Raw genomic sequence first — 23223 nt, forward strand, 5'->3', positions numbered from 1 at the left:
TGAAATTAGTTGTGTGGCATTTGGCCTGTCAAGTCTTAAGTTAATTAAAAATACAAGATAGAAATGGATTTTCAGATTTTATAAGGAAGATGTTTTACATTTACATACAATTACTAAAGTAAACCGCCTATGGCTGCAACATTGGCTCATTGCTCGATTCATGACCTGTTTTTAAATTAAATGCCAAAATTATGCAATTCTAAGACCAGAGTAGTCAAAGCTCTATGCTCATGCATGTCATGACATCCAAAGAACCTTTAGCTTCAAAATAAATGTCATTGACTCAAGGTCAACAAAATGCTAAACGAGTGTCTATATTATACATAAAACAGATTGAAAAGGTGAGCAACTAAAAATATACACACACACACACACACACACACACACATAGGCTTATGGTACTTACAAACCTCCACAGCTGTACAAGAAAAGTAAAGTTCATGGTTGGATCTCAATGTTAACAGCAAAACTGCCCAGAAACAAAATTCAGGTACTTACTAAATAATAAAAATGTTAAACACCCAATTGTATGCCACTTAAAACAGTTGGCATAAAAACGAAATGTAGAATACTCAATATCAGACTTTTAAAAGTTAAATTGTATAGCTCTAGTATCGTTGTGTTGCTTTGAATGGTTTGAAGCCACCCACGTTTCCTCCACTTGAAAGAGAGTTGTTGGTGATCTGTACAATTCTGTTGATTCCGGAGGAGTGACTAAAACAGGGGGGGAAATCTGATGTAGTTGCAATCACAAAAAAGTTTGATTGTCCTAATTTAATAATACCTAGATGGTGGAGCCATCATGCTGCCACGGGTGTCTCCCATTCTCCGGTTTTCAACAAAGCTAGCACTTTGGGAGCCAGTTCCACCATGCCATTCTTTTCTCAGTCCCTGGTCTCTGTTTTGACGCTCCACGACAACTTGGCGGCCAGAGCTGAAAGGCTGTGGGGGGAAATTAAATTGGTAGCTTTTTACTATGCAATAAATAGCATTGGACCAGTCATACAGTACGAGGCGACGGCTTACTTGTTCATTCATGACCATAGGTCGCGGTCGCACATCTCGATCATTAAAGTTTCTCACGTGGGTGCCAGAAGAGCCTCCTCTTACTGTAGGTCCTGGGCCATCTCTGCAGGGACGGTCATCCCGCATACGCATAGTTCCACTATACAAAAACAGGAAAATTATAAGTGGTTCACCTAATGGGAAACTTTATTTAGAAGATGTTTTTACCGCAGCTCTCCCTTGTTGACATTTATTACACCATCGTTCTTCCATCCATGCACTCCATCTCTGGGTGAGCGACTGTGTGACATGCCAGGCATCGGGGCTCTAGCTCCCATAGGACAAACATGCATGGGCACTGGCCGCCTTTCATCTCTGTCCCTCCGGTTTTTGTCCCCTGTGCGCGAGGAAGGTTCTCCTCTACCAACTGAGTCAAAGTCCTTTGGATAGCGATCAAAACCAGGGCGATTTTTCTTTACAGGTGGTTCACCATCAAATCTGTTCCTCCTTTAATAAACAAATTAATTTTACATACATGGAGATACTACAGGGGGCTATTGTATTGTAGGCTTGAAGTAGTTATACATTGACCAACACAGTATACCTTTCGAATGAATGCTGATCTGAAGCCTCTGGGAAACTGCCCCTTTCTCTGGGATTGAAGTTATTAAATCTGTTTTGCTGGCGGTTGCAAATGGAGGCTTGGTTTAAACGAACATCATCTGATTGAATCTTCTTGTTTCCATTCCAATATTGATCATCTCTACGTCTGAAAGGCAGTGGCCTTTAGTAGACATGCATACACCTAGATTTGCACAAAGTTGTAAAACTTCTGAATTTACCCATGTTCCACCTCTCGCCCTCTTTTCAGGCTATTCCTCTTTTCTTGCTCGTAGCGAAGTTGCTCATGCTGCCTACGCAGCTCCTCGCGTTCACGAGCCAACCGCTCAGCTTCTTTTCGACGCTCCTAAGAGATTAATTTGAAATAACTTGTTCAACATAAAAACTACAATTACATTTTTCATGACTTACCTGCTCAATGCGAATTCTCTCCCTTTCAAGTCTTTCCCTCTCAAGACGTTCCCGTTCCAGTTTTTGCCTCTCCATCTCAAGTCTTTCTCGCTCTCGGAGAAGGTTCTCCCGCTCCCGGCGTTCCCGTTGTCTATCTCGACGTGCTTGCTCTGCCATTTGACGGCGTCTGGAACAAGTGCCATTAACTTGTGTATAAATGTAATTGCTTGCAATTGCAGCATCCTTACCCTCTGAGATCTTCGGTTCTACGGGCACGTTCCATGCGTTCATTCATCCTTTGTTCTTTTATCGCATTAAACGGGACAATTTCTTCCCGGTCTGTAAAATCTGCTTGTTTATTTTTCATGAGTTCTAGCTGAAAAAAAAAAAACACACACAACTAAAATCCAACTTTGATCCAAATATACTCAATGAAAATAATAGAAAATACTTCATATTTTAATACCTCTTCGGGAGGAACCAACCACTTTGGCCAACGTTGTATATTGTTAAAAGGCTGTGGGGAAAAGTAAATTACACATTTTTTTTAAATAAAAAAGATTGAGGATTAAATGTATGACTCATTCGACAACCAATTCACTCAAACCTTGTCAAAATATCTCCCTTGTCGGAAAGGCCTCATTTTGTTATAATTAAAATCTCCTTTGTTGTGACCAACACCAGTAATTTTTCCAGGACTTCTACCTCCTTAACAAAAAATAAAACAAATGTCTCTCTGCCAACCCAAGATGAAAAATAATGTTGTGTTTTCATGATGTAAGGAAAGAACTTACTGCTGTGCTTCCTATCATCCTTTTTGGGAGACTCTTGACTTGAGGTTGATGTCGCTCCGTCGCCCGACTTTCCGCTTTTGACTTCTGGTTTCTTGGAAAAATCTTTGTCCTTGTCAGATGATTTCTTGTCTTCCTTCTTGTAAGCTGCTTGTGTTCTATTGATAATGATAACATGATTTTGCTTTGGGAGCACCTTTTAATAATATCTAGTGAAAGTCCAACACCTACTTGTTAGTTGCTTTTGCACCAATAGAGCTTCGCTTATCATTTAATTTACTACAACCATTTTTCTCATCTCCTTCCTTCTTTGCAGGGTCCTTTTTAAATGGATCATTTTTTGCCTAAAACAAAAACATGTTACCCAATATCTCATGAGTATGTTTTTGTAAGGATGTTAGTAATTAATAATACCTTACCCGCTCAACATAGATCTGTTGTCCATGGAGTTCTGTGCAGTCAAGATGCGAGATGCACCGAGTCACCTCTGTACTTGATGACATAGTTACCAAGCCATAGCATTTTGAACCTGGACTTCGGGCATTTGTTACCACCTTGGCACTCAAAACCTATAAAAAAGGTAAAATTGTGTAAATACTTCTCCAATGATCTAAAAATATTGTCTATACCAAAAGATACTTGCCTTTCCATATTTTCCAAATAGATTTTTAAGATCTGCTGCCTTGGTATTAGACGACAAACCACTGACCCATAAATTACGAGAGAAGTTGCTACTGCTGACCACTCCTAGAAAAGGCATAAAAATAAATAATTGTCAGTGTAAAGTCAATTATTTCACAGAAAATTCTACATTTTGATTAATCACCTTTTTCATCCTTTGAACCTTTTCCATCACAGTCTCTAGAAGTGCTAAAAAAAAGAATTTGAACAATAACATAATATTAAAAGAGTCAATTTGGTTTGACACAAAAACTTTTAACTATTGAAAACGGTACAGAGAAACCCTGCACACTTCAGGCTGATAAGAACGTCTTGCTTTTCCAGTGATGAGATGGATCAAGTCAGCCAATTAACCAATGATATCTTCAGAAGTTATTTCAACTCCTCAGACCTTTGATAAAGGCCCCAAGCAAAAATCATCTCATGGTCTAGAGTTTTCAGCTTCTGGCCAAAATTTAACCACGTTCAGTAAAATACACAATGGGAAGGACTAGGTACATCAGTGAATATTCCCCTTAAGAAAAAAAAATCTTGACGCTAACCCACAAAGTTGTGTTCTTAATGAGGTGGACTTGGTAGTAGAATCAAAGAACTGACATAGAAAGACAAACCTCTTTGCTTGACCTGCCCCAGCAGAAGAGGGGCCTTTCTTCCCAGAATCCTTTTCTTTGTCTCCGGTTTCAGCTTTCTTCATGGCTTCGCCCTTGGATGAGTCATCTTTCTTACCATCTCTGTGGCCGTCCATCTTATCTTCTTTGCCATCATCGTCATCATCATCATCATCAGGGCTCATCTCAGCAGAAGGCCCTGGCTCATCAGTACTCTTCTCTGCCTCTGAATCTGGAAGTTTCACATGTTTACCTGTGTCCAGGAGATCGTCACCATCAACATCTAAGGTAATGGCATCTTCATTTTGCATTGAGACGGAAAAGTGATCATCTTCTGCTTCCTTAGAGGATAGCACCGTGTCTGCTTCCATCTCAACTTGATCTGTCTCATCTGGGTCTGCGTCCCCTTCTGCCTCTGCATCTTCATCTAGGTCATCTGCATCAGCATCAGCTTCTAACTCCAGATCAGGCTCATGCTCCGCTTTGAGATCCGACTCAGGCTCAGGCTCAAGTTCAGGCTCAGGTTCTAGCTCTGGTTCTGGTACTGGTTCAGGCTCTGGTTCTGGTTCAGGTTCTGGTTCAGGCTCTGGTTCAGGTTCTGGTTCAGGTTCTGGTTCAGGCTCTGGTTCTAGCTCAGACAGGGTCTCCTCCTCTGGTTCTGGCTGAAGCTCAGGTACGGTATCACCCTCGGTCATGTGGTCGTCCTCTGCCACCACCATGGGGTCTCCCTCAGGATCTGGCTCTCGTTCAGGTTCCGGTTCCGTCTCTGATTCGCCCATGGACTCTGGCAGGGCCTCACCGTGGACCTCAGCTTCAGGCTGAGTGAGGCTGTCCTCAGAAGGTGCAGGCTTAGAATTGTCACGAGTACCGTCATCTGTATCAGTTAGGATAAACATTGCAAAAAAACAACTTTTAACACACATGCCATCACTTGACCTAAAGTAGAATAGAAAGCAAATTTAGCATTAATGGTCATCGAGGGCGTAGACATCACATGGACACAAAACACACAATCTTCACTGAATTTCAAGCCATCTTCAGTCCACAACACACCTACAGAATTCTGGCCACGTCTGGGAGAAAAATGTGCCACGAAAGGTGCTTCAGTTCCTCAATGGCTTTCCAAAAAGTCACCAAAATCAACTTGGAATATCTTGAGTTGAGCAGTCAATGAGAATGAAAATTGTGAGCTGAGAAAAAAAGTCTGCAAAATGTCCAAATGTTGCAGTTGATTTTCACATATTTGAGCAAATTCCTCTGCATACAATATGTGTACATAAGACAGTGACAAATTATGGAGTTTCCTCTTCGAAAAGGCGATTAAGCCACTGGAATCCTCTTGAAAAGTATTTGCAAATCTCCAAGAAGGTCCATCTGGTGCCCAAAGACTTATTAGAGGGGGTTAATGAGACCAACCCTTATTCGAATGCCAAGCTGATGGGACATTGTCCAGCCCTATTGAGCAAGTTTCCACTTGAGTCTAGTCAATCTGATGGTTGAAAAATATTTGCATCCTTATATTGACTGAATCTTCATGAAATAGGATTTGATGATGAAAATTAGCCACAGACGGTGATGGTGCTTCATTATGTTGTTGTTGAATGAAACTGTAGCACTTGGGGTAACAAAGAAAATCTAGGACAGTTGTTGCAGGTCCAGGTGTTGAAGAAAACTACAGATTCTTCTTGGCAATAATGGAAAAACATTCTTAAAAATTACAAATTTAATAAAATATTTGGCAAGTTTTGGGTATATTTTCAGGGTGATCTCGTAAGGTAAAGCGGCCAACGATGAGAAACAGTTTATGGAGTTATTGTATACACACATAAGTGCAATTAGTTTACAAATACATACCTTTTTCTGAATCACATTCCTCTAGTTCCTGAAAAAAGACCACCAACATTATTTCTATAGAGACGTTTTTTAAGTTTACTTAAATAAAATCAGCATTTACTTTCACCTTTAAAAACGCATCATCTTCATAAGTCACATCCGTATCTGAATCAACTTTTTTGCCTACGAAATTAAAGTCCCATCAGAACTTGGTAAGGTACATCTTAATAAATAAATAAATAAATATTGAAGAAAACATACCTTTGGCCTTTCCAAATTTACGAACAGGCGTGTCTGCAGACTGGATTTCAATGTTGTTTGGGTCACCACCCTCATCTTCAATAGCCTTGAAATGATATTAATATTAACTAATCCATGTGAAACACGAACAGGACCGACATTCATACATGCAGCCTTACCAAGGAATTTACTTGGCATTTTGAATGAAGCCAGAACTGAATTTTCTGCATTTTGATCAACCAATATCCCTGGTAAATTACCAGGACTAACGTAGGAAAAGCGTGTGAATAAAGCCAGACAATTGTCAGTACTACTACTCTTTTCTTGGGTTATGAGTTTGGTTTCCTGGGTTACACTATGTAGTCAATAATATGACAGGTTCTCCTATTTTTCTAATTATTCCTTAGTTTGGTAGGATAGCACCTGTGGTAAATATTTATCAGTTTGACTTCTGTTAAGTTGCAGTTTGTGAATATCTCCTATGTCATAAAAAGTGCCCTTCCATAAAAAATGCAGACAATTTGCATGCAACGCAACACATTTTTATTCTATTAAAACAACAGTTTTACAGTTAAAACAAAAATTTATCAAAATATTTTTCAGTTGTTATTAATAATCAAATCAATTTAAATGAGTTTCTAAGTAACCACTTTTGCTGCTCATGGTCAACCAGAAAGTAAGATTAAAAACTGGAGATGTTTTTCTTCTTCTTCGGGGTTTTATGGCGGCTGGTGTCCAAGTGTTACATTACCACCAGACTTTATTCTTCAGACTTCATTTAGACCGCCTATACTTCAGACTTTATTCTTTAGACTTAAAATTACTTAAAATCTTAAATATGATCACTCCCTTTGTTTTGCTTAAAAGTGTAGTCCAACTTGCTATATGCACTTTAGGCTACATTTGTATCGAGTTTAAATGCAGCATATTGCTATAAGGATTGCAGAGGGACAAATGCCAGGTTAACAGAGCAAACATGGCAACGTTCTGGGACTGATGCATGTGCCTGGACCTTGCAATGTCCTGTGAATGGGGCAGAAGTGTGTTTAGCTAGCGCGTTTGCTTTGCACTGTGCTGTGCACTGGTTTGTGAGTCTCATTAGAACAATAAAGCAGAAAACAAACAAATCAATTCCCAGCGTTTGAATGAAAACTAGACCATCGTTCAGAAATGTAGTTACACATATGTTATAAACTAAATTTAATAGAATCTTATTGGCTCTGCGATTAGCGGCGCTAGCATACAGGGTACGGAGCATCGCTTCTTCGCACTATCATTATTAGCCAAGTTATGTGTTTGTTTTACTCACTTACCTCCTTAAGTCTGGCAAGTAGGACACTTTTAACACCCGACGTGTCCAAATTCCTCCGCTTTAATTCGGATTTCAGATCAACAACTCTTAATTCTGTTATTTTCTTCAATTCCGTGGAAATGGCCTCCGACGCCATTTTACTCAGAGATTAGCGAGATGTGTTGCGCATGCGCAAGGAGCTTTCTTCGTCGTATTAATGGCATGTATGTTTCTCATGCGCCATCTACTGGTTATTGTTGGCATTTTCACAATTATGCGAACCTCATCAAATAAATGCAGCAGGGGTTCCAAATAATACATACCACTATAACAAGAATAGGCCTAAATCTTCCAGTCTGAACTGGATCAGGGCTAAACAAAACCGGGATAAATTAGCACCCAACTAAAAATAAAAACAGTTGATGACTACACCCATTGTACCAGCAGAAAAACCTCACTGGAGCGTAGTTTGAGAGATCTTATTTCAAAAGTGTTTTAACTATCAGGAAATGTAAGGAAGTAGAAAATGTTTGCTTTTATATTTACTGATAGCTGTATTGCTGTGGTTATGTTTGGTGCGTAGAGTATTATAAGAAGTGGAGAAAGTGATTAACTAGCGTCCCTTGTGGCTGTTGTAAGAACAGACTGTTGTAGCAGTCGAGCTGCTGCTCTGGGTAAACAACAGCGGATACCTCGACCAGCACAAATGGGAACTTCATCGAGGCATAATAGTGAGACATTTATTTTTATTCGTGTAAATACGGAATTGATTTAGGCCCAGCTTTATAAGTGGATACAAACCATCTTGTAGGTGGATATTTTACTATAATCTGGCATTTGTCTAGTGAAATGGAGCTAGCCCTGTGTTAGCTTAGCTCGTATCCGTCTAGGGCCCCGCCACTGCTCTGCTCTGGAGTGTGTTGTCAGTTTCACAATCCCGAGCAGCCAGCTCTGAGGTCGGCTCGTATCTTTGGGCCTACCAGTATATCGATTAACATGCTAGAATTTTGTGTTTTAAAATACTTAACTTGATTTCAACGTTGTCTATTACAGAAAGGGCGACAGCATATATTGCAAAAATGACTTAAAGTCAGGTATGTGCTGTCTTTGTTGTCTTGTTGCTCGGCTAGAGAGTGACTTGGTTTAAGCTGCTAGTACAGACTAGTTTGATATTTGCCTGTATAATAACATACAGTCCTGACATTAAAATAGGATGTCATTTGGCTCTGCTAGATTCAGTGGTCGTGGGAAATGTTCATTACTTGTGCAAAGTGATACACGTTGCATATTTTGGTTCACATACGATTGACTATTTAAATATCTTTATAACCATCTACGATATTTGAAAAATAAAATATATCAAGCTATGCTGCACATTACTCCTCCATTCATTATTTATTATTGTAGTAATACATAGGCACAAAATATTTTTGTGAGATTTTATATTCATTTATTGTGTATTTTGTAACCACATATGCTTCATATCACTAAACATTGTTTTTTTTCTTTTGTTTCATTCTAGTGATGCAATAAATGGACACTTTAGGGCTGATACAAGCAGATTAGGTCTTTTCCTCCCTCTGGCATACGTGTCGCTATGAAGAGTGAGGTGCCAACGGAGGCTCCCAGCAGGCAGGAGCAGCTGAAGGAGCCCTTAGTGAACCCAGTACCTATAGAGGCTGCAAAAGACTTCCCTAATAACTTGGAAATGATTGGCAAAGCAGCCAGCGAATATGCAACTCTTTGCTCAGAATCCAGGCATAGACCCTTGAGAGAAAGTGGTGCCCATAGAGACTCCGAGCGCAGTCTTCCTGGTCGCAGGAAAAGAAAAGGACAACAAGCGGGGCCTTCTGACTGTTCATTTAAGGAAGCTAATATTAGTGAGAATTCACTGGCTCCACAGCGGCCCAGGGTTGAACTTCTACAACAACCCAGTGAAGATGACCACAATCACGAGTCATCTTTTAGTGATTGTGTTTCTTCGCCCTCCTCCAGCCTTAGGTTTGGAGACTCGGACACCCTCAGCTCAGAAGATGAGGCAGAACCTGGGGCGACGGGAAGCCAACAAAAGCCCTTGACCTCTGGAGGGGCATCCGAAGTTGGTCTGCGGCCAATACTTGGTCGAACTCGAGCTAGTCGTTCACATAAATGGATGCGTCCAAATGCAGAGCCGGTACTGTTGAAACGGCAGTGTCTCAGCAGCCGACGGCCTCTTCACAGAAAACGTTATGTTAAAACAATTCCTGGAGGGGCCCCACGGACTCAAAAGCAAAAGGAGAGATTGCTACTGCAGAGGAAAAAGCGTGAAGTGATTGCACGCAGGAAGTACGCTCTTCTCCACAGCACTAGCAGCTCCAGCGAGGAGCTTAGTAGTGACTCCTCTTCTCCTTCCTCAACCGAAGCAGAGGATGAACTGTACGTAGACGTGAGCAGCGTCAGCAGCCAGCCCAACAGTTCTGCTGTAGCCCCAGGTAAGAAGTTATAAAGCATAATACAATGACAGCACAAATCGTCCAAGGCACAGTATTTTGTTTGTGTTGTGCATGAGACCGACAGAAGCACATTTAAAACCAAAAATGAGTCCCATCTGGTCCAAAGTCTGTCAAATAGTCGGTCAATGTGTCGTGTGTCAGTTATAATATCCGTTTAGTCCTTGATTCTGGGATCAGTTTGTGTCCACCATTTCTTAACAATGGTCTTTTTTGTTGCAGCCAGGAGAATCACTACCATAACCATAATGATAAGGAAATAACTACCACAATAAATGGATACTTCTAGTATTACCTAGTCTTGTGCTAGTTATTTTTACTTTATTTTATTTTTATTTTTTGTGGATATTAAAGGTTTATCTTATCTTATCTTATTGTGGTAGTTATTTCCTTGTTAGTAATGGGCACTTTAACATGGTGTTTTAAAAACGCATTACATTTTCCCAACCAAACTCCGCCCAAACATCCAGCTATTTTTGAGTGTACAGTTAATTTCCTTAAAGATAAAGTTGATGGAAAACTTAAAAGTGGTCAAATTGAAATGAGAAGGATTATTGTCACGTACATAAACTGTAAATGGAGTGAAAATATAGAGTTCCGCTGCTACATTCCTTTATAAATATACAGTGCTATATCAGGGTGGAATTACAGAAGTGATACATGCATGTTATTACATTTATTTAGCTTCATTTGAGAACATTACTGCAACATGTAACATTGGTTACAGTTTGTTGCTTTTGGGTATTTTATCTGTATCTATGAGGTGAAAACTTGTTTTTGTGTTGAGGTGTTCTTGATGAAGATGTGGTGGTGATAGAGGCCACTCCGGCTACTGCTCCTGCCGTCCCTGCCAGCGAAGAGATCAATGTTACTTCTACAGACAGCGAGGTGGAGATAGTTACTGTTGGAGATGGCTTCAGGTTTGTCTTCAAAGGATGCTTTCTATTCCTTTTATTTTTGCTATGCAAATGCTGTTACTTAGCCAGTAGGCGCCATGTAAACTAGATTAACACACAGTTCCCAATCTAGGAGGAAAACAAAAAAAATGTATTGTCATTTGAAGGAACAGTACAATTTCATATCTGTGTCCCCAGATATGAAGTAAACGTGTACTCGAATGAAACATAGCTTTTACTGATAGCAATTGTAATGTTGATTTATTCTTCATTACAAAAAACATTGGACATGATGGCCTCTTTGTTTATGTTATTATTTGGTGTTTTGTCTTGTAGTACCAGTTCCAGTTTTTTAGTATCTGCTGCAGAAATAGCTATTATTTTGGCTAAAACCGTGAGACGCCGCAGAAGAGGAAGACGGGCTTGTGCGCTTGTGCGCCTGAGAAAGCGTGGCACACGTGCGTCGGAGAAAACGTGGCACACGTACGCCTTTACCTGGGATTTTCCGCCCCATTGTGAACTCTCTCCCCAACAAACTGGACGAACTGGCGTTGCTGATGAGACAAAACCGAGATTTCTCTTCTTCCCCCGTGTTGTGCTTCACGCAGGCTTTTAGATTGGATTTGAAAACACCCCGTCCAAATAATTTTGTCCGGGGGTACGGGGGCAGACTAGGCGAAAAAACGAGTAGCTTCGGCATTCTCCGGATTAATAAATAGTACTTTAAAAATTTGCCAAGGAAGCCAATGTGATCACATTCCGCTACGCTTTTACAAAATAAAGCAGCGCTTTTAATGCCGTGCGCCGTAATTGAGCGCCGTAATTTACGCCAGACGGCGCTCCGAGTTAAAAAGCGCTGCTTTATTTTCTAAAAGCACCGTAAAATACGCCACAATACGCCGCTCCTAAGTGGCGGAGTGTGATCATATTGGCTTTCCATAATCTTTTGGGCGGCGGTGTCCGTCCCCGCACTCGAAAATGCCCGTCCACATTTTAAAATACCCCGTCCAAAATACGGGAAGACAGCCCTCTATCTAAAAGCCTGGCTTCACAGAAATGTGGCTCCGAGGATCCGTCCCGGATTGCGCCGTGGAGCTAGAGGGCTTCCAGCTACACCGGGCTGATAGGCAAAGGGTCCTCTCCGGGAAGCGCCACTGTGGGTGAGTTTGTTTCTACATTAACAACGCCTGGGCTTCAGACGTGATGGTGACCTCCAAATACTGCTCTCCTGATCTGGAATATCTTTTCATCAACTGCAAACCATTCTACTCTCCACGTGAGTTTGCCTCGTTTATTCTGGCTGCTGTTTGCGTCCCGCCGAGTGCGTGCACGCTTCCCAGACTCCTTTTGTATCATCCTTGGCAATTTTAACAAAGGAGAATCTCAGACACAAACTACCAAAGTACAGACAGTTCATTACAGTCCCGACCAGAGAGCAGAACACGCTGGATCACTGCTACACAACAGTCGGCAACGCCTTCCACGCCGTGGCCCGGGCCGCGCTTGGCTCGTCAGACCATGTCATGGTTCACCTGATCCCCACGTACAGTCAGAGGCTGAAGCTCTCCAAACCTGTAGTGAGGACTTCAAAGAGGTGGCACTGGAGGCAGTGGAGGAGCTACGTGCGTGTTTGGACATTATGGACTGGGAGGTTTTCAGAGCTGCCACCGATAGTTTGGATGAGTACTTGGACACTGTGACGTCATACATTCAATTCTGTGAGGACGGCATTATACCATCACAAACCAAACCAAAGTCACCTTCAACAATGACAAACCCTGGTTCACACCCAAACTGAAGCAGTTGAGGCGGCAGAAGGAGGCAGCACACAGAGCCAGCGATAGAGAGCGTGCAAAGATGCAAAGTACGGATTTAGCAGGGAGGTGTCGAGAGCTAGATCACAGTACAATACGCGTCTGAAGCAGCAGTTCTCAAACAACAACCCCGCTCTGTGTGGAGTGGGATCCGGCTTCTCACAATCTATAAGCCCAGAGGCCCTCCTTCTGTAGATGACAGAAAATTGGCTCAACTCAACTCTTTCTACTGTAGATTTGACACCCCCTCCCACTGCGGCCACCTCTTGCCAACCCAACCCTGGTCCCCTCCACCTCCCCCACCCCTCTCACAGTTCAGGAACAGGATGTGTGCAGACTATTCAGTAAATCCAACACGTAAAAAGCTGCTGGACCAGACTGTGTCACCCCGGCCACCTTAAGACTGTCTTCACTGGTATTTTTAACACCTCCCTGGAGTCAGGCCATGTCCCAGCCTGCTTCAAGTCGTCCATCATTGTCCCTGTTCCCAAGAAGCCCCGGATCACTGGACTTAATGACTACCTGTGGCGCTGACGTCTGTAGTCATGAAGTCATTTGAGCGCCTGATCCTCCCCCACCTCAAGTCCCTCACCTCCCCCCTGCTGGACCCCCTGCAGTTTGCCTGCAGAGCCAACAGGTCTGTGGACGACGCTAACAACCTGGCACTTCACCCTGCAGCATCTGGACTCCCCGGGAACCTACACCAGGATCCTGTTTGTGGACTTCAGCTCTGCATTCAACACCATCATCCCAGCTCTGCTCCAGGACAAGCTCTCTCAGCTTAATGTGCCTGACTCCACCTGCAGATGGATCACTGACTTCCTGACGGATCGGAGGCAGTGCGTGCGGCTGGGGAAGAATGCCTCGGACACGCGGACTATCAGCACAGGAGCTCCACAGGGCTTTGTACTTTCTCCCCTGCTCTTCTCCCTGTACACAAACTGCTGCACCTCCAGCCACGACTCCGTAAAACAAGTTTGCGGATGACACCACCCTCATCGGGCTCATCTTGGACGGAGATGCGTCTGTCTACAGGAGGGAGGTGGACCGGCTGGTGTCCTGGTGCAGTGGTAACAACCTGGAGCTCAACGCCCAGAAGACAGTGGAGATGATTGTGGACTTCAGGAAAGTCACAGCCTCCCAGCCCCCCTCACCATCTCAGACTCCCCCATCTCCACTGTGGATGTGGATGTACTTCCTGCGGCAGCTGAGGAAAAACAATCTGACAGCGGAGATGATGGTGCAGTTCTACACGGCCATCATTGAGTCCATCCTCACCTCCTCCATCACTGTGTGGTACGCTGGAGCCACAGCCAGGGACAAACAGAGACTACAGCGCATTGTGCGCTCTGCTGAGAAGGCTGCAAACTTCCATCTCTGCAGGACCTGCACGTTTCCAGGGCTCTGGGACCTGCAGGTCAGATCGACCCTTCTCACCCTGGACACGGACTATTTGAGCCACTCTCCTCAGGCAGGAGGCTACGGTCCGGACCAGTACCGCCTGTCACAAGAACAGCTTCTTTCCCTCTGCCTTTGGACTCATGAATACTGCCTAAGCACCTTGCGCTCACTGCACTGTCACTTCCTATTGCACTACATAACTTTGTACTTTATATTTTATTATGTACATATCATGCCGTTTAGTATTCAGTGTTGTTTGTGTTGCACCGAATCACCAGGACAAGTTCCTGTCTGTGAATTTTGTTTTTCGACAAATGGCAATAAACCCTTTTCTGATTCTGATTCTTCTGACCTTTAACAGGCTTTATTTAGATCCTTTTAATTTTCATAGCTATTGCATAATAATATTTACCAATAAAATTGGATTTACAATGGTCAGTTTAATATGTCAAATTCATGTGTATCTTGGTAGGGTGATAGTTTGCTTTGCCTACAAGTTCTTCAGCGCTGCAGTGCTTTTGCAAAAACACAACCTGCCTTTTATTTGAAAACCTGCCCTTTTAGAAGTGTCTTTGCCATGTTTGTCCCATAGGGATGTATTTCATTCCATGTGTGTTAGCAAAACCACTTCAGGTGTTGTGTTAACAGTTTGCTCAGTTACTCAGTTCAACACCTCTTCTTTAGCTTTAGAGAAATAGATTCATATGTGCAAACTCGCATGTTCTGATTCTTTCACTTCACATTTTTACTACCACAGGGGATTTTGGTGATAAACATATATTTACAAAATAATCCCAGGTATGCTTCATTAGGATGCCCTCCCTGGTGAATGGCTCTAATCCGTGGAGTCATCCCAGAGCACAGGGGGCCTGGCCAATTAAACCTTGAAACAACCATAAATTGTGCCCCCATTGCTTGGTTAGTTTGAACTTGAATTGGAAATGTTAATTTTTAATAAAAAACTTTTTTTTTATTGAATATGTTATCAATGTGGGGCTATAAGGCATAAACTGATTGGGTAAATCGGTCAGAGGTGTGACTTGTACCTCTTAAATTTTCTCTTTTTCTGCTTTTAGTGGTGAAAGCTGAAAGTTTTTGTTGTCCTTAAAAAAAATAGAAATTCAAACTGCCATCTTGAACGTTTTGGTTTTTAAAATCAGATGCCCCCTGTCCACCCATGAGCCAATCTGAGAAAAATTTATATGAATGTTTTTTTTTTGTTTTTTTTACATCTTCCTGCATCCAGTTTTTTACATTGGCATATACGGGTAATTTTTGAATTGTTTAGGACTGAAAACACTGAAACAAACAAAAAAAGCTTTACATTATTTGAAACGCCTTATGCTTTAACTTGGCTGTAGTATCTCTGAGGAATAAACAGTGAATCCCCTCTGTTCTGTCAGTGGTCCCTAGAGCGGCCTCTTCTTTGCCCTGATCACTTGCTTGTTGCACTGTTGAGGGAAAAGCAACAATTCCCCCACCTCACACCAGTCTCAAAGAGCAAATGCAGCCTGATGGAGAAAATTAAAAGTAGACTAAATACACACATGAAGCAGTGAGAACAGTACGTACTGTAAGAACATGCAAATATTAAAAATTGCAACTGTAAAAAAGACGTACGTGTACGTTTTACTAATAATTTCTCAGAACGTAAAAATGGGGGTTTATCGCATGTTACAAAGAACATTATTATGCAAATGTCATCACACATCACATCACACACTATAGACATACTGGTGTTTGTATTGTAATGTTCAAATGTCTGGATGTTGGCAGGTCGCGGTCAGTGGGGGGTCTTGGCAGGATCTGGAGCAGCAGTTGCGCACAGAGCCGTCTTCAGGACCCTCGTGGACGACACAGGCTCTCCACAGTCATACAACCACTGCGCCAGAGTCCTGGAGAGGTGGTCGATCTAACTGTTGATGAAGATGGTAAACAAACAAAATAGCCTTGTGTGTTATTGTGTGCATTTCTTTATGAAAATAATACAGCAAAAATGATTTGTTGCGTTGTTCATGTATATCCATTTGAATAATGATAAATAACTTATACAAGTTGTAAAGCTTCCTAACACTTAAACTCAAAACTCAAATGTAGCATACTTCACTACATTTTCAGAGTAAACATAAAAGGCAGCTAATGGACAAGTCATACGTCATAAGATGCAAGAGGGTCTATCTCGAGCTGAAAGATCAAACATTTGTGTTTCTTTGGAGGAAAGATGGAAGAAGGACATTTTTTTTTTTTAAACCAAATGTGTTTTTGTAACTTTTGAAGTAGAGAAGACACGAGGTGGGTTTATTTGCATTGACTTTTTCTTCTCCTGGTAGGATTGTACGGGGTGTTTTATTAGTACTGTGATGTTTGGGTTTCTGCCTTTCTGGTACATTGAGTGAGAATTTCACATTCATCTGAATAAATCACATTTTGTGTACACAGTGAATTTGTTATCTTAAAAGTATTTTGCTCTTGCAGATTTATCTGTTGTGCCAACAACCTCTGGCAGCGCTCAGCGGTCATCCTCCTCCTCATCGTCACATCTTGCCTCTACCTCAGAGCTTAACGATGCCCCAGGCCCTTCCACCAGCTGCCCAGGATCAGTGCTGGACACACAGAGGTCCAGCGGCTCCACTCATGTGGCAGTTGAGGGTAAGTTCTAAACCAGAAGAGAATTCATTTACTCTGTGTGCACAAAAGAGCTAAAACCACTGTATGCTGAACACTGGCATATATGTAGATCAAACTGTATATGAAACCTTACACACCTGACCACTCCCTCTCTTTTACATACACCTCTCAGATGCATGTAACATAAACATTTGTAATGTATCTTTTTTGATTAGATGAAATCAGACCAGGTTTGCCGGGAACAGCAGGGGAAAGTGGAGCAACAGCCCTGCCCAGATTGCCATCCTGCTGTCAGCAGCACTCGCCCTGTGCAGGCCCCTCTCCCGCTCACCTGTCCTTAAGCCACTCCCACTCGAGCTGCTTGCAGGCAACTTCTCAGCAGGCCAGCAGTAGTCAACATGGCCATAGTAATACTCACCATTTTCTTCACCATGTGCATCACCCAGCACCGCAGCACCCAGGCACTCTGCCATTTCAAGAGCCCAGTTGTCCCATCGAGCGGCCCAGTGCCCTACCCGCCCCATGTGCCGGAGTCGGCAACAGTAATAATGGTAGTAATAACTGCAACACATCGCACTACCATGACCAGGTATTGTGTTCAACTGACATTTTTAATGTTTGTATTCATTATCAGTCTCAAGTTTTTACTCGTTTCATTATTCCTTTTTTTCGACACAGCAAACGCTTCCAGTTGATCTGAGCAACAGTAGTGTTCGAAGCAGTGGAAACAACGGTGGCACTTTTCACGGCAGTACATCGGCCTTTGATCCATGTTGCCCAGGCTCCTCTGCACGGCCCCCTGTGTTTGTTTCCCAGGCGACCGCTGGTCCCAGCCAGCCTGCAGTGGTAGATTCTTTCAGCTCCCCAATGGTTGCTCAAAGTGGGCCCCAAACACAGCCACAGCAACCATGCAGACATTACATGCACACGTCCTGTGAGTACAGAGCAAGTGTTTTTTCTAGTGTCTATGATAAATGTAAAATACAAGTTCGGTCTGAAATAACTTGCATATATATTTGTTTCTTTTTTCTGTTTTAGATGGCTCCTTAGCCCGCTCATTGCACCATCAGCCCTCCTCCACTTGCCCTCATTCCCATGGTAACCCCCAGCTGACACAGGCCCCTCCTCAAGGAGATTATGTCCCCCACACAGTGCACACCTTTCACGCCCCTCTGCCATCTCACCTCGCAAGCCACCCTGTGCCCCCTGCTCCTCCTGCACTGCCTGGTCACCACCTCCCTAGTTCCAGTGCCCCCCTGACTCAGCACTTGCCCTCGGATCATCAGCCCTTGCCCCACCACATGCCTTCACTTGGGGCGTCAGTTCAGAGGCTGCATGCCCAGGAAATGCTTCTTGAAGTCCAGAGGCGTCGAATGATGCAGCACCCCACGTGAGTATTGACCATTGTTACAATTTACATTTACAAAAACATTGGAAATATTTTTGGTGTTGTTTTAGGAGAGCACATGAGCGCCCGCCACCGCACCCCCACAGAATGCACCCAAACTATGGCCATGGACATCACATCCATGTCCCACAGACTATGTCTTCCCATCCTCGCCAGCCTGAGCAGAGAACAGCCTGGTGAGTCTCAGAGCTCCCAGTGGTTGTTTGTCAGTGCTTCTCTTCTCTAATATTATGTTGTTTATGTTTCATTCTCCAGGGAGCTCGGCATTGAGGCTGGCGTGACTATGGCACCGTATCCTTCAGGGCACCTGCACTCCCATCTGCCCCATTACCACCATCCCCCTAGACTTCACCACTTCCCTATCCCCTTCATGGTGAGAGAACAGCCCAGAGCACATAAGAGATCTTCTACTGAGAGTGTTTTTCAAACTTCCTATAAGTTATTTGTTCTTTTCTTCTGTATCTATCTCTGTATCTTCCTGCGTTGCATCAATGCAATTTCCCCATGTGGGACAATAAAGGATTATCTTATCTTATACATACATACATTATAAAGAATAAGAAAGTAGAAGAACCATCTCATTTCTTGCTTGGATAAATGGTGTCCCTTATTCATTAGTACTGATGTTTTCTCCATCTGTGACGTGGCTCAGGAAATCTTCTTCTGCTGTTTTTTAAGTCCACAAATCGTTACCGGACTCGTTCGGCAACAGCTTTAGCGTAGCAGTCTATTTTGTGTAATTCCCTCTTCAGCCAGTAGATGGAGCCAAAGCCAGTTACACTGGCGTCTCCCAAGGCTGTAGCAAGGTCATATTGCTTTTTTGTAAAAACATTGTTTTTTTAGGTCGATAACGTGAAATGTCAAAGTGGAGTTACTCAAGAGCATAAGGCCAACAATAATACAAATAATACATCTGTCCTTTAAGGCTTCGCACACTGCACACTCGACAAACACAAAGCTCTGAGATTTAGATGTTTACATTATATCTGGAATGCAGAAAGAAAAAAGTCATGCACTCCAAATTCATAATGAGGTTTATTATTATTTACCAATTTCCATTGTTTTGTAAGCTAAATGTTTAATTTATTGGTCTGATTACCCTGTAGCACACTGGCATATCAGAAGTGACCTACCCACACATTCGTTACATCTCATCTAGAATGAGTGGCTTTGGAAGAACCTATGAGGTAAAAGCCTTAGTCAATCAACTGAAAATGATTTTACATTCAACTGCACGTAATCTGTCTGCACCTTTTTATTAGGATCTGCTGCATTTAGAGGAAAGACTGGGGACTGTGAACAGAGGGGCCTCTCAGGGCACCATAGAGAGGTGCACATACCCTCACAAATACAAAAAGGTAAGGCTATCACATGGAGTTTGTGGTGTTCAGTGTACTTGCATTTACTGTGTGTAATTGTGCATGTCTGTTACAGTTTTTCTGGGACAGAGTGCATAGTGGTCTTTTGTGCTTTGCTTTTTAATCTACTGTGTTATGCTAATTAGTTTAATAATGAATTACTGTAGTGTCTTTTACCAGAGATTGCAGACATCTTTGGAAAGATCTTAGACATTTCATTATGTACAGTATTCAATTACAAAATCTAACACCCTGCCACCCAATACAGAAGGTGTTGGAGAGAGACATTGACGAACAGTTAACCTCTGAAGCTTGGGCATCTATTGGGAATAAAAAGCACGCAACCCCAGAATCGGTGAGAAATAAATGAACAAATCAATTTGGCACATGTCCCTGCTCATATTGTACAGTAGTTGTTAGTTATAGTGCCGGGGCCAGGGAATTTGGCTTTAGAAGTTTTGTTGTACGTTAGAACTTTATTTAAGACAAAATGACCATTCTCTCTGTCCCCAAATCAGTTTACTTTGTTTTGTTAGAGTATATCTATTAACTGTTGAATGTTTATTTAAAAAAAATAATTATCTGTGAATTCAGACTTTCAGAGTAGATTTAGTCAGTGTACTAAAAAATGTCACCTAGTGCCTTTACTGTATATTTGCTTAATATTCCATAATGAATGCTAAATATTGTTTCAAAACATTTATTTTTCAAAAACAGAGAAAGCTGCTTGATAAGCAAGAGGAGGACGAGGGTGCAGACGAAGACACAGAAGAAAAGTGCACCATCTGCCTGTCAATTCTGGAGGAGGGGGAAGATGTCAGGTAAAAGCTCCCCAGAGAGTTGCAAAGAGCTCATTTATGGTTTGTAGGGTGTGGGGTCCTTGGAGCCTGTGAACATAGACATTTATCACCGTCTCCTGAGATACATTTTCTTAAAACGCCCAGAGGCTTTGTAAATCCCAGAGTGGCCTAAAATTACAGGTCTCATGGATTGTTTTTTGGCACTAGTTTTTTCAGTATTTTCTGTCCTCTTTTGGTATGTTGTGAAATTTGAACTGATCGCAAGGAGGTGTTGGCAATATTGACATTATAATAGCAGTCAGTCTGAACTGTGCCTGCACATGTCTTGGTTTAGGTTGAACTGTTAAAATTAAAAGCTCCGACATATCTCTTTATACTCTTTTGTTTGATGCAGCAAAATGGTGGCAGAGTAACATTTGTTGTTGGTTGTGTGCCCTCTTCAGGCGTCTACCCTGCATGCATCTCTTCCATCAGCTGTGTGTGGACCAGTGGCTCCTCACCAACAAGAAGTGCCCCATCTGCAGAGTGGACATTGAGGCACAGTTGTCTGCTGAAAGTTGATGTTGTTTTTCTACCACCATCTTTTGTTAAAGTTTATTTTTGACATCATTTTCAATTATCTCCTCAGTACTGCAGTCAACCAAAGATGGCATGAGTTACCCGCGCAGCTCTGAGAAAATAAAAACAAAACATCAGTTAAAACATTGAGCCCAGAGTGACAGCTATAACATAATACTACGGCTAGACTTCTCCATGAGGGTTTAAGATTTTATTGTATTTATAAAGCTTTTATGTAGCTTTGATTGTTTCCCCAAGTGTCATTTCTTTTGTTCTGCATGTCTCCTTGCAATGCATTTCTTTGCACATTTAACATGGGCTTAACATGGCCTAACACGTTGCAGGTGAGGATAACTGTTCTAGTAAAGGTGCAATTGTGTTATACTAATGCCTTGCTTTACTAGAATGTCAGTTGACAGTCTAAAATATACATTTGTAGAATTTTTTTTTTTTTTTTACCAATCATTGTATTGATTAGTTTATGTTTAGAAGATGTGGATTGTTAGTAAAGATGTTTTTTAATTAAACCAATACATTCCTATCAAGGGAAACATGTTAAACAGATCAGCTGCTGTATTAGTGCACATACATCCAGTATTTCCAAACTCACCCTTTACCCCGCCTTTGCAACTCTCACGCCTCCCTCTAGTTCACTGACATCATCCTATGTATTTTAGCAAACAAGAAAAGGAATGTTGCATCCTCTCTTGACTGTTCTTTATGAAATGAGCAATTATTAGCTACTGCTGTGAACATTTTCTTCACACTTGTCAGGGTTTTGTTTCTGTAGACAGGGCTTTTTAAGATGGTTTAGTCCCGAGTTCTCAGGCCCATGTTTGTTCAGAGTTGTCACATGATGAGCCTGCAAAAAACCTGGGATTCTTTTGATGTTCTGACGCTGGCAGCGGCTTCATTTCCAGTTGTGTTCAGACTGAAATTCCACCCTGCCTTCTGTCTCTAGTTGAATTGCAGCGTTTGTGGATGCTGCCAAAAGACAAACACTAATAACTGTTGGACTAACTCATTTGCATATACTTGCACAAGAGGGAAATGGATTGGAGAGTTGTAGTCATTTAACAGTGTGCTGAGACCAGGTATTTCCACTCGGATGAACATTGAAAAGAAAAATAAACTAATGTTATGAGTGAGTGTTGAAATGCATTATTTAAGCAGGTATCCATGCATTCATTGACTTAAAGGAACCAGGGGCATATTCTGTGGGATTTATATTAGTTTTAAAATGATAATAAACTTGGCTAACTCTTGCTCGACTCATTGTTGTTTGTGCTTATCTACTTGTCTAGTTTACCCAGTTAACAATTTTTTAACATTGATTTTAATGTTTTAGGAATACTTTCAGATGGATGCTGACACTAATTAACAAATGTAATATTTTTTTGCATTACTAAACATTAGAATAAAATTATATCTTTCAACCTTTGCTTATTTTTGTTGTGGGTAGGTTTACCTTATTTTGGAGACCCATTTGATTTAGTCACATATTTAATGTTCAATTGAGTCCATGTTACTTGGTACTCCGACTTAAAGCACATATGCAGGTATAAAAACAACGCAATCCAAAGTGAAAGAGTCTTTATTAAAAGGCTTTTCTGATATTGCACAGATGGTTTTATTAATCCAAGATTTATGCAAGTGAAAGGATCCCAATAATCCATGTTGTTTCAAGACATAAATGTTAATATGGCCATTGCAATATTGAGGAATATCTAGAAAAATATTGCCGTTTTAAAATATACACAATCCAAGCAAAAGGGGAAAAAATTAGTAGAAAACCAGTGCAGAAAGCATCTATTTACTTTAAAATATATTGATAAAATCTAGTTTGTTCATCCTAGCTTGTTATAACAATCTTTTTACCCATAGAAAGGAGCAACTTCAGAGAAGGCACAAACATGGAAAGAATAATTAAAAGAACAGACAACAGTTGAGATGTATTGCCACATATACAAAAATGTCAGTTCAGAACATGGCCAAGGCAATTCCTACAGACTGACAATGCACCTGTACCAGTAAAGTGCTATGATGCCACAGAAAGGATGTCCAGGTTACATAGCCTTTACAGTTTATTAAAAAAGAAACAGAAATTGTTAAGCTGTTTAGTACTAACCAGGCTTTTTTACGCAAATATGTAAAAACAATCAGTTTGAAGTGAGGGTGCTTTTACTTGTACAGTACTAATAAAAACAATACAACAGCAGCAACTGTAAGACTACTAAAGTACTATTATCTTCCTTTAAGATGATAACAGAGTGCTTCATTACACCCCCTTTTAGCTCAAATTTTCAGCAAAAAGAAAACAGCAGTAAGAAAACACAAAAAGCTATAAATATAATAAATTAATACAAGTTTTGTTCAAAACTCTGTGGGAATCTAGCCCAGAGTCAAACAGT

General features: G+C 41.6%; 2 protein-coding genes across 3 annotated transcripts; one reads left to right on the forward strand and one right to left on the reverse strand.

Moving 5' to 3' along the window:
* Positions 1–578: 578 nt before the first annotated feature.
* sltm (SAFB-like, transcription modulator) lies at positions 579–7663 on the reverse strand. Its single transcript, XM_072464600.1, has 21 exons — positions 7483–7663; positions 6191–6275; positions 6057–6112; positions 5947–5978; positions 4734–5005; positions 4100–4619; positions 3634–3677; positions 3451–3554; positions 3227–3376; positions 3039–3151; positions 2811–2965; positions 2624–2724; positions 2483–2533; positions 2265–2392; positions 2038–2203; positions 1848–1972; positions 1610–1774; positions 1234–1512; positions 1027–1165; positions 785–942; positions 579–714 (listed from the first exon to the last, which is right to left on the reverse strand). The coding sequence occupies exons 1-21, from the start codon at positions 7615–7617 to the stop codon at positions 609–611; spliced, it is 3084 nt and encodes a 1027-aa protein (XP_072320701.1). The 5' UTR covers positions 7618–7663; the 3' UTR covers positions 579–608.
* A 437-nt stretch (positions 7664–8100) lies between these two features.
* Positions 8101–22077, forward strand: rnf111 (ring finger protein 111). 2 transcript variants are annotated; one of them, XM_072465663.1, is made up of 15 exons: positions 8101–8191; positions 8983–9931; positions 10737–10869; positions 15837–15991; positions 16536–16709; positions 16904–17277; positions 17367–17622; positions 17727–18078; positions 18147–18272; positions 18352–18469; positions 19203–19283; positions 19359–19454; positions 19723–19809; positions 20172–20275; positions 20698–22077. In XM_072465663.1, the coding sequence occupies exons 2-15, from the start codon at positions 9058–9060 to the stop codon at positions 20813–20815; spliced, it is 3048 nt and encodes a 1015-aa protein (XP_072321764.1). In that variant the 5' UTR covers positions 8101–8191; positions 8983–9057; the 3' UTR covers positions 20816–22077. The 2 variants fall into 2 exon arrangements, with proteins under 2 accessions (XP_072321764.1, XP_072321765.1); XM_072465664.1 differs by lacking the exon at positions 19723–19809.
* The last annotated feature ends 1146 nt before the right edge of the window (positions 22078–23223 follow it).

Source organism: Eucyclogobius newberryi, unplaced genomic scaffold, assembly GCF_026437365.1.
Source record: "Eucyclogobius newberryi isolate DKJ021-1_F unplaced genomic scaffold, fEucNew1.0.hap1 SCAF_5, whole genome shotgun sequence".
NCBI lineage: Eukaryota > Metazoa > Chordata > Actinopteri > Gobiiformes > Gobiidae > Eucyclogobius > Eucyclogobius newberryi.

Coding starts and splice junctions, on each gene's coding strand:
- sltm (XM_072464600.1), bottom strand. CDS start 7,617: ATGGCGTCGGAGGCCATTTCCACGGAATTGAAGAAAATAACAGAATTA. Junction 6,113..6,190: donor TAAATTTGGAAAGGCCAAAG/GTATGTTTTCTT, acceptor TTAATTTCGTAG/GCAAAAAAGTTGATTCAGAT. Junction 3,152..3,226: donor AACAGATCTATGTTGAGCGG/GTAAGGTATTAT, acceptor TTTTTGTTTTAG/GCAAAAAATGATCCATTTAA.
- rnf111 (XM_072465663.1), top strand. CDS start 9,058: ATGAAGAGTGAGGTGCCAACGGAGGCTCCCAGCAGGCAGGAGCAGCTG. Junction 16,710..16,903: donor CACTCATGTGGCAGTTGAGG/GTAAGTTCTAAA, acceptor TTTTTTGATTAG/ATGAAATCAGACCAGGTTTG. Junction 19,455..19,722: donor ACCCTCACAAATACAAAAAG/GTAAGGCTATCA, acceptor CACCCAATACAG/AAGGTGTTGGAGAGAGACAT.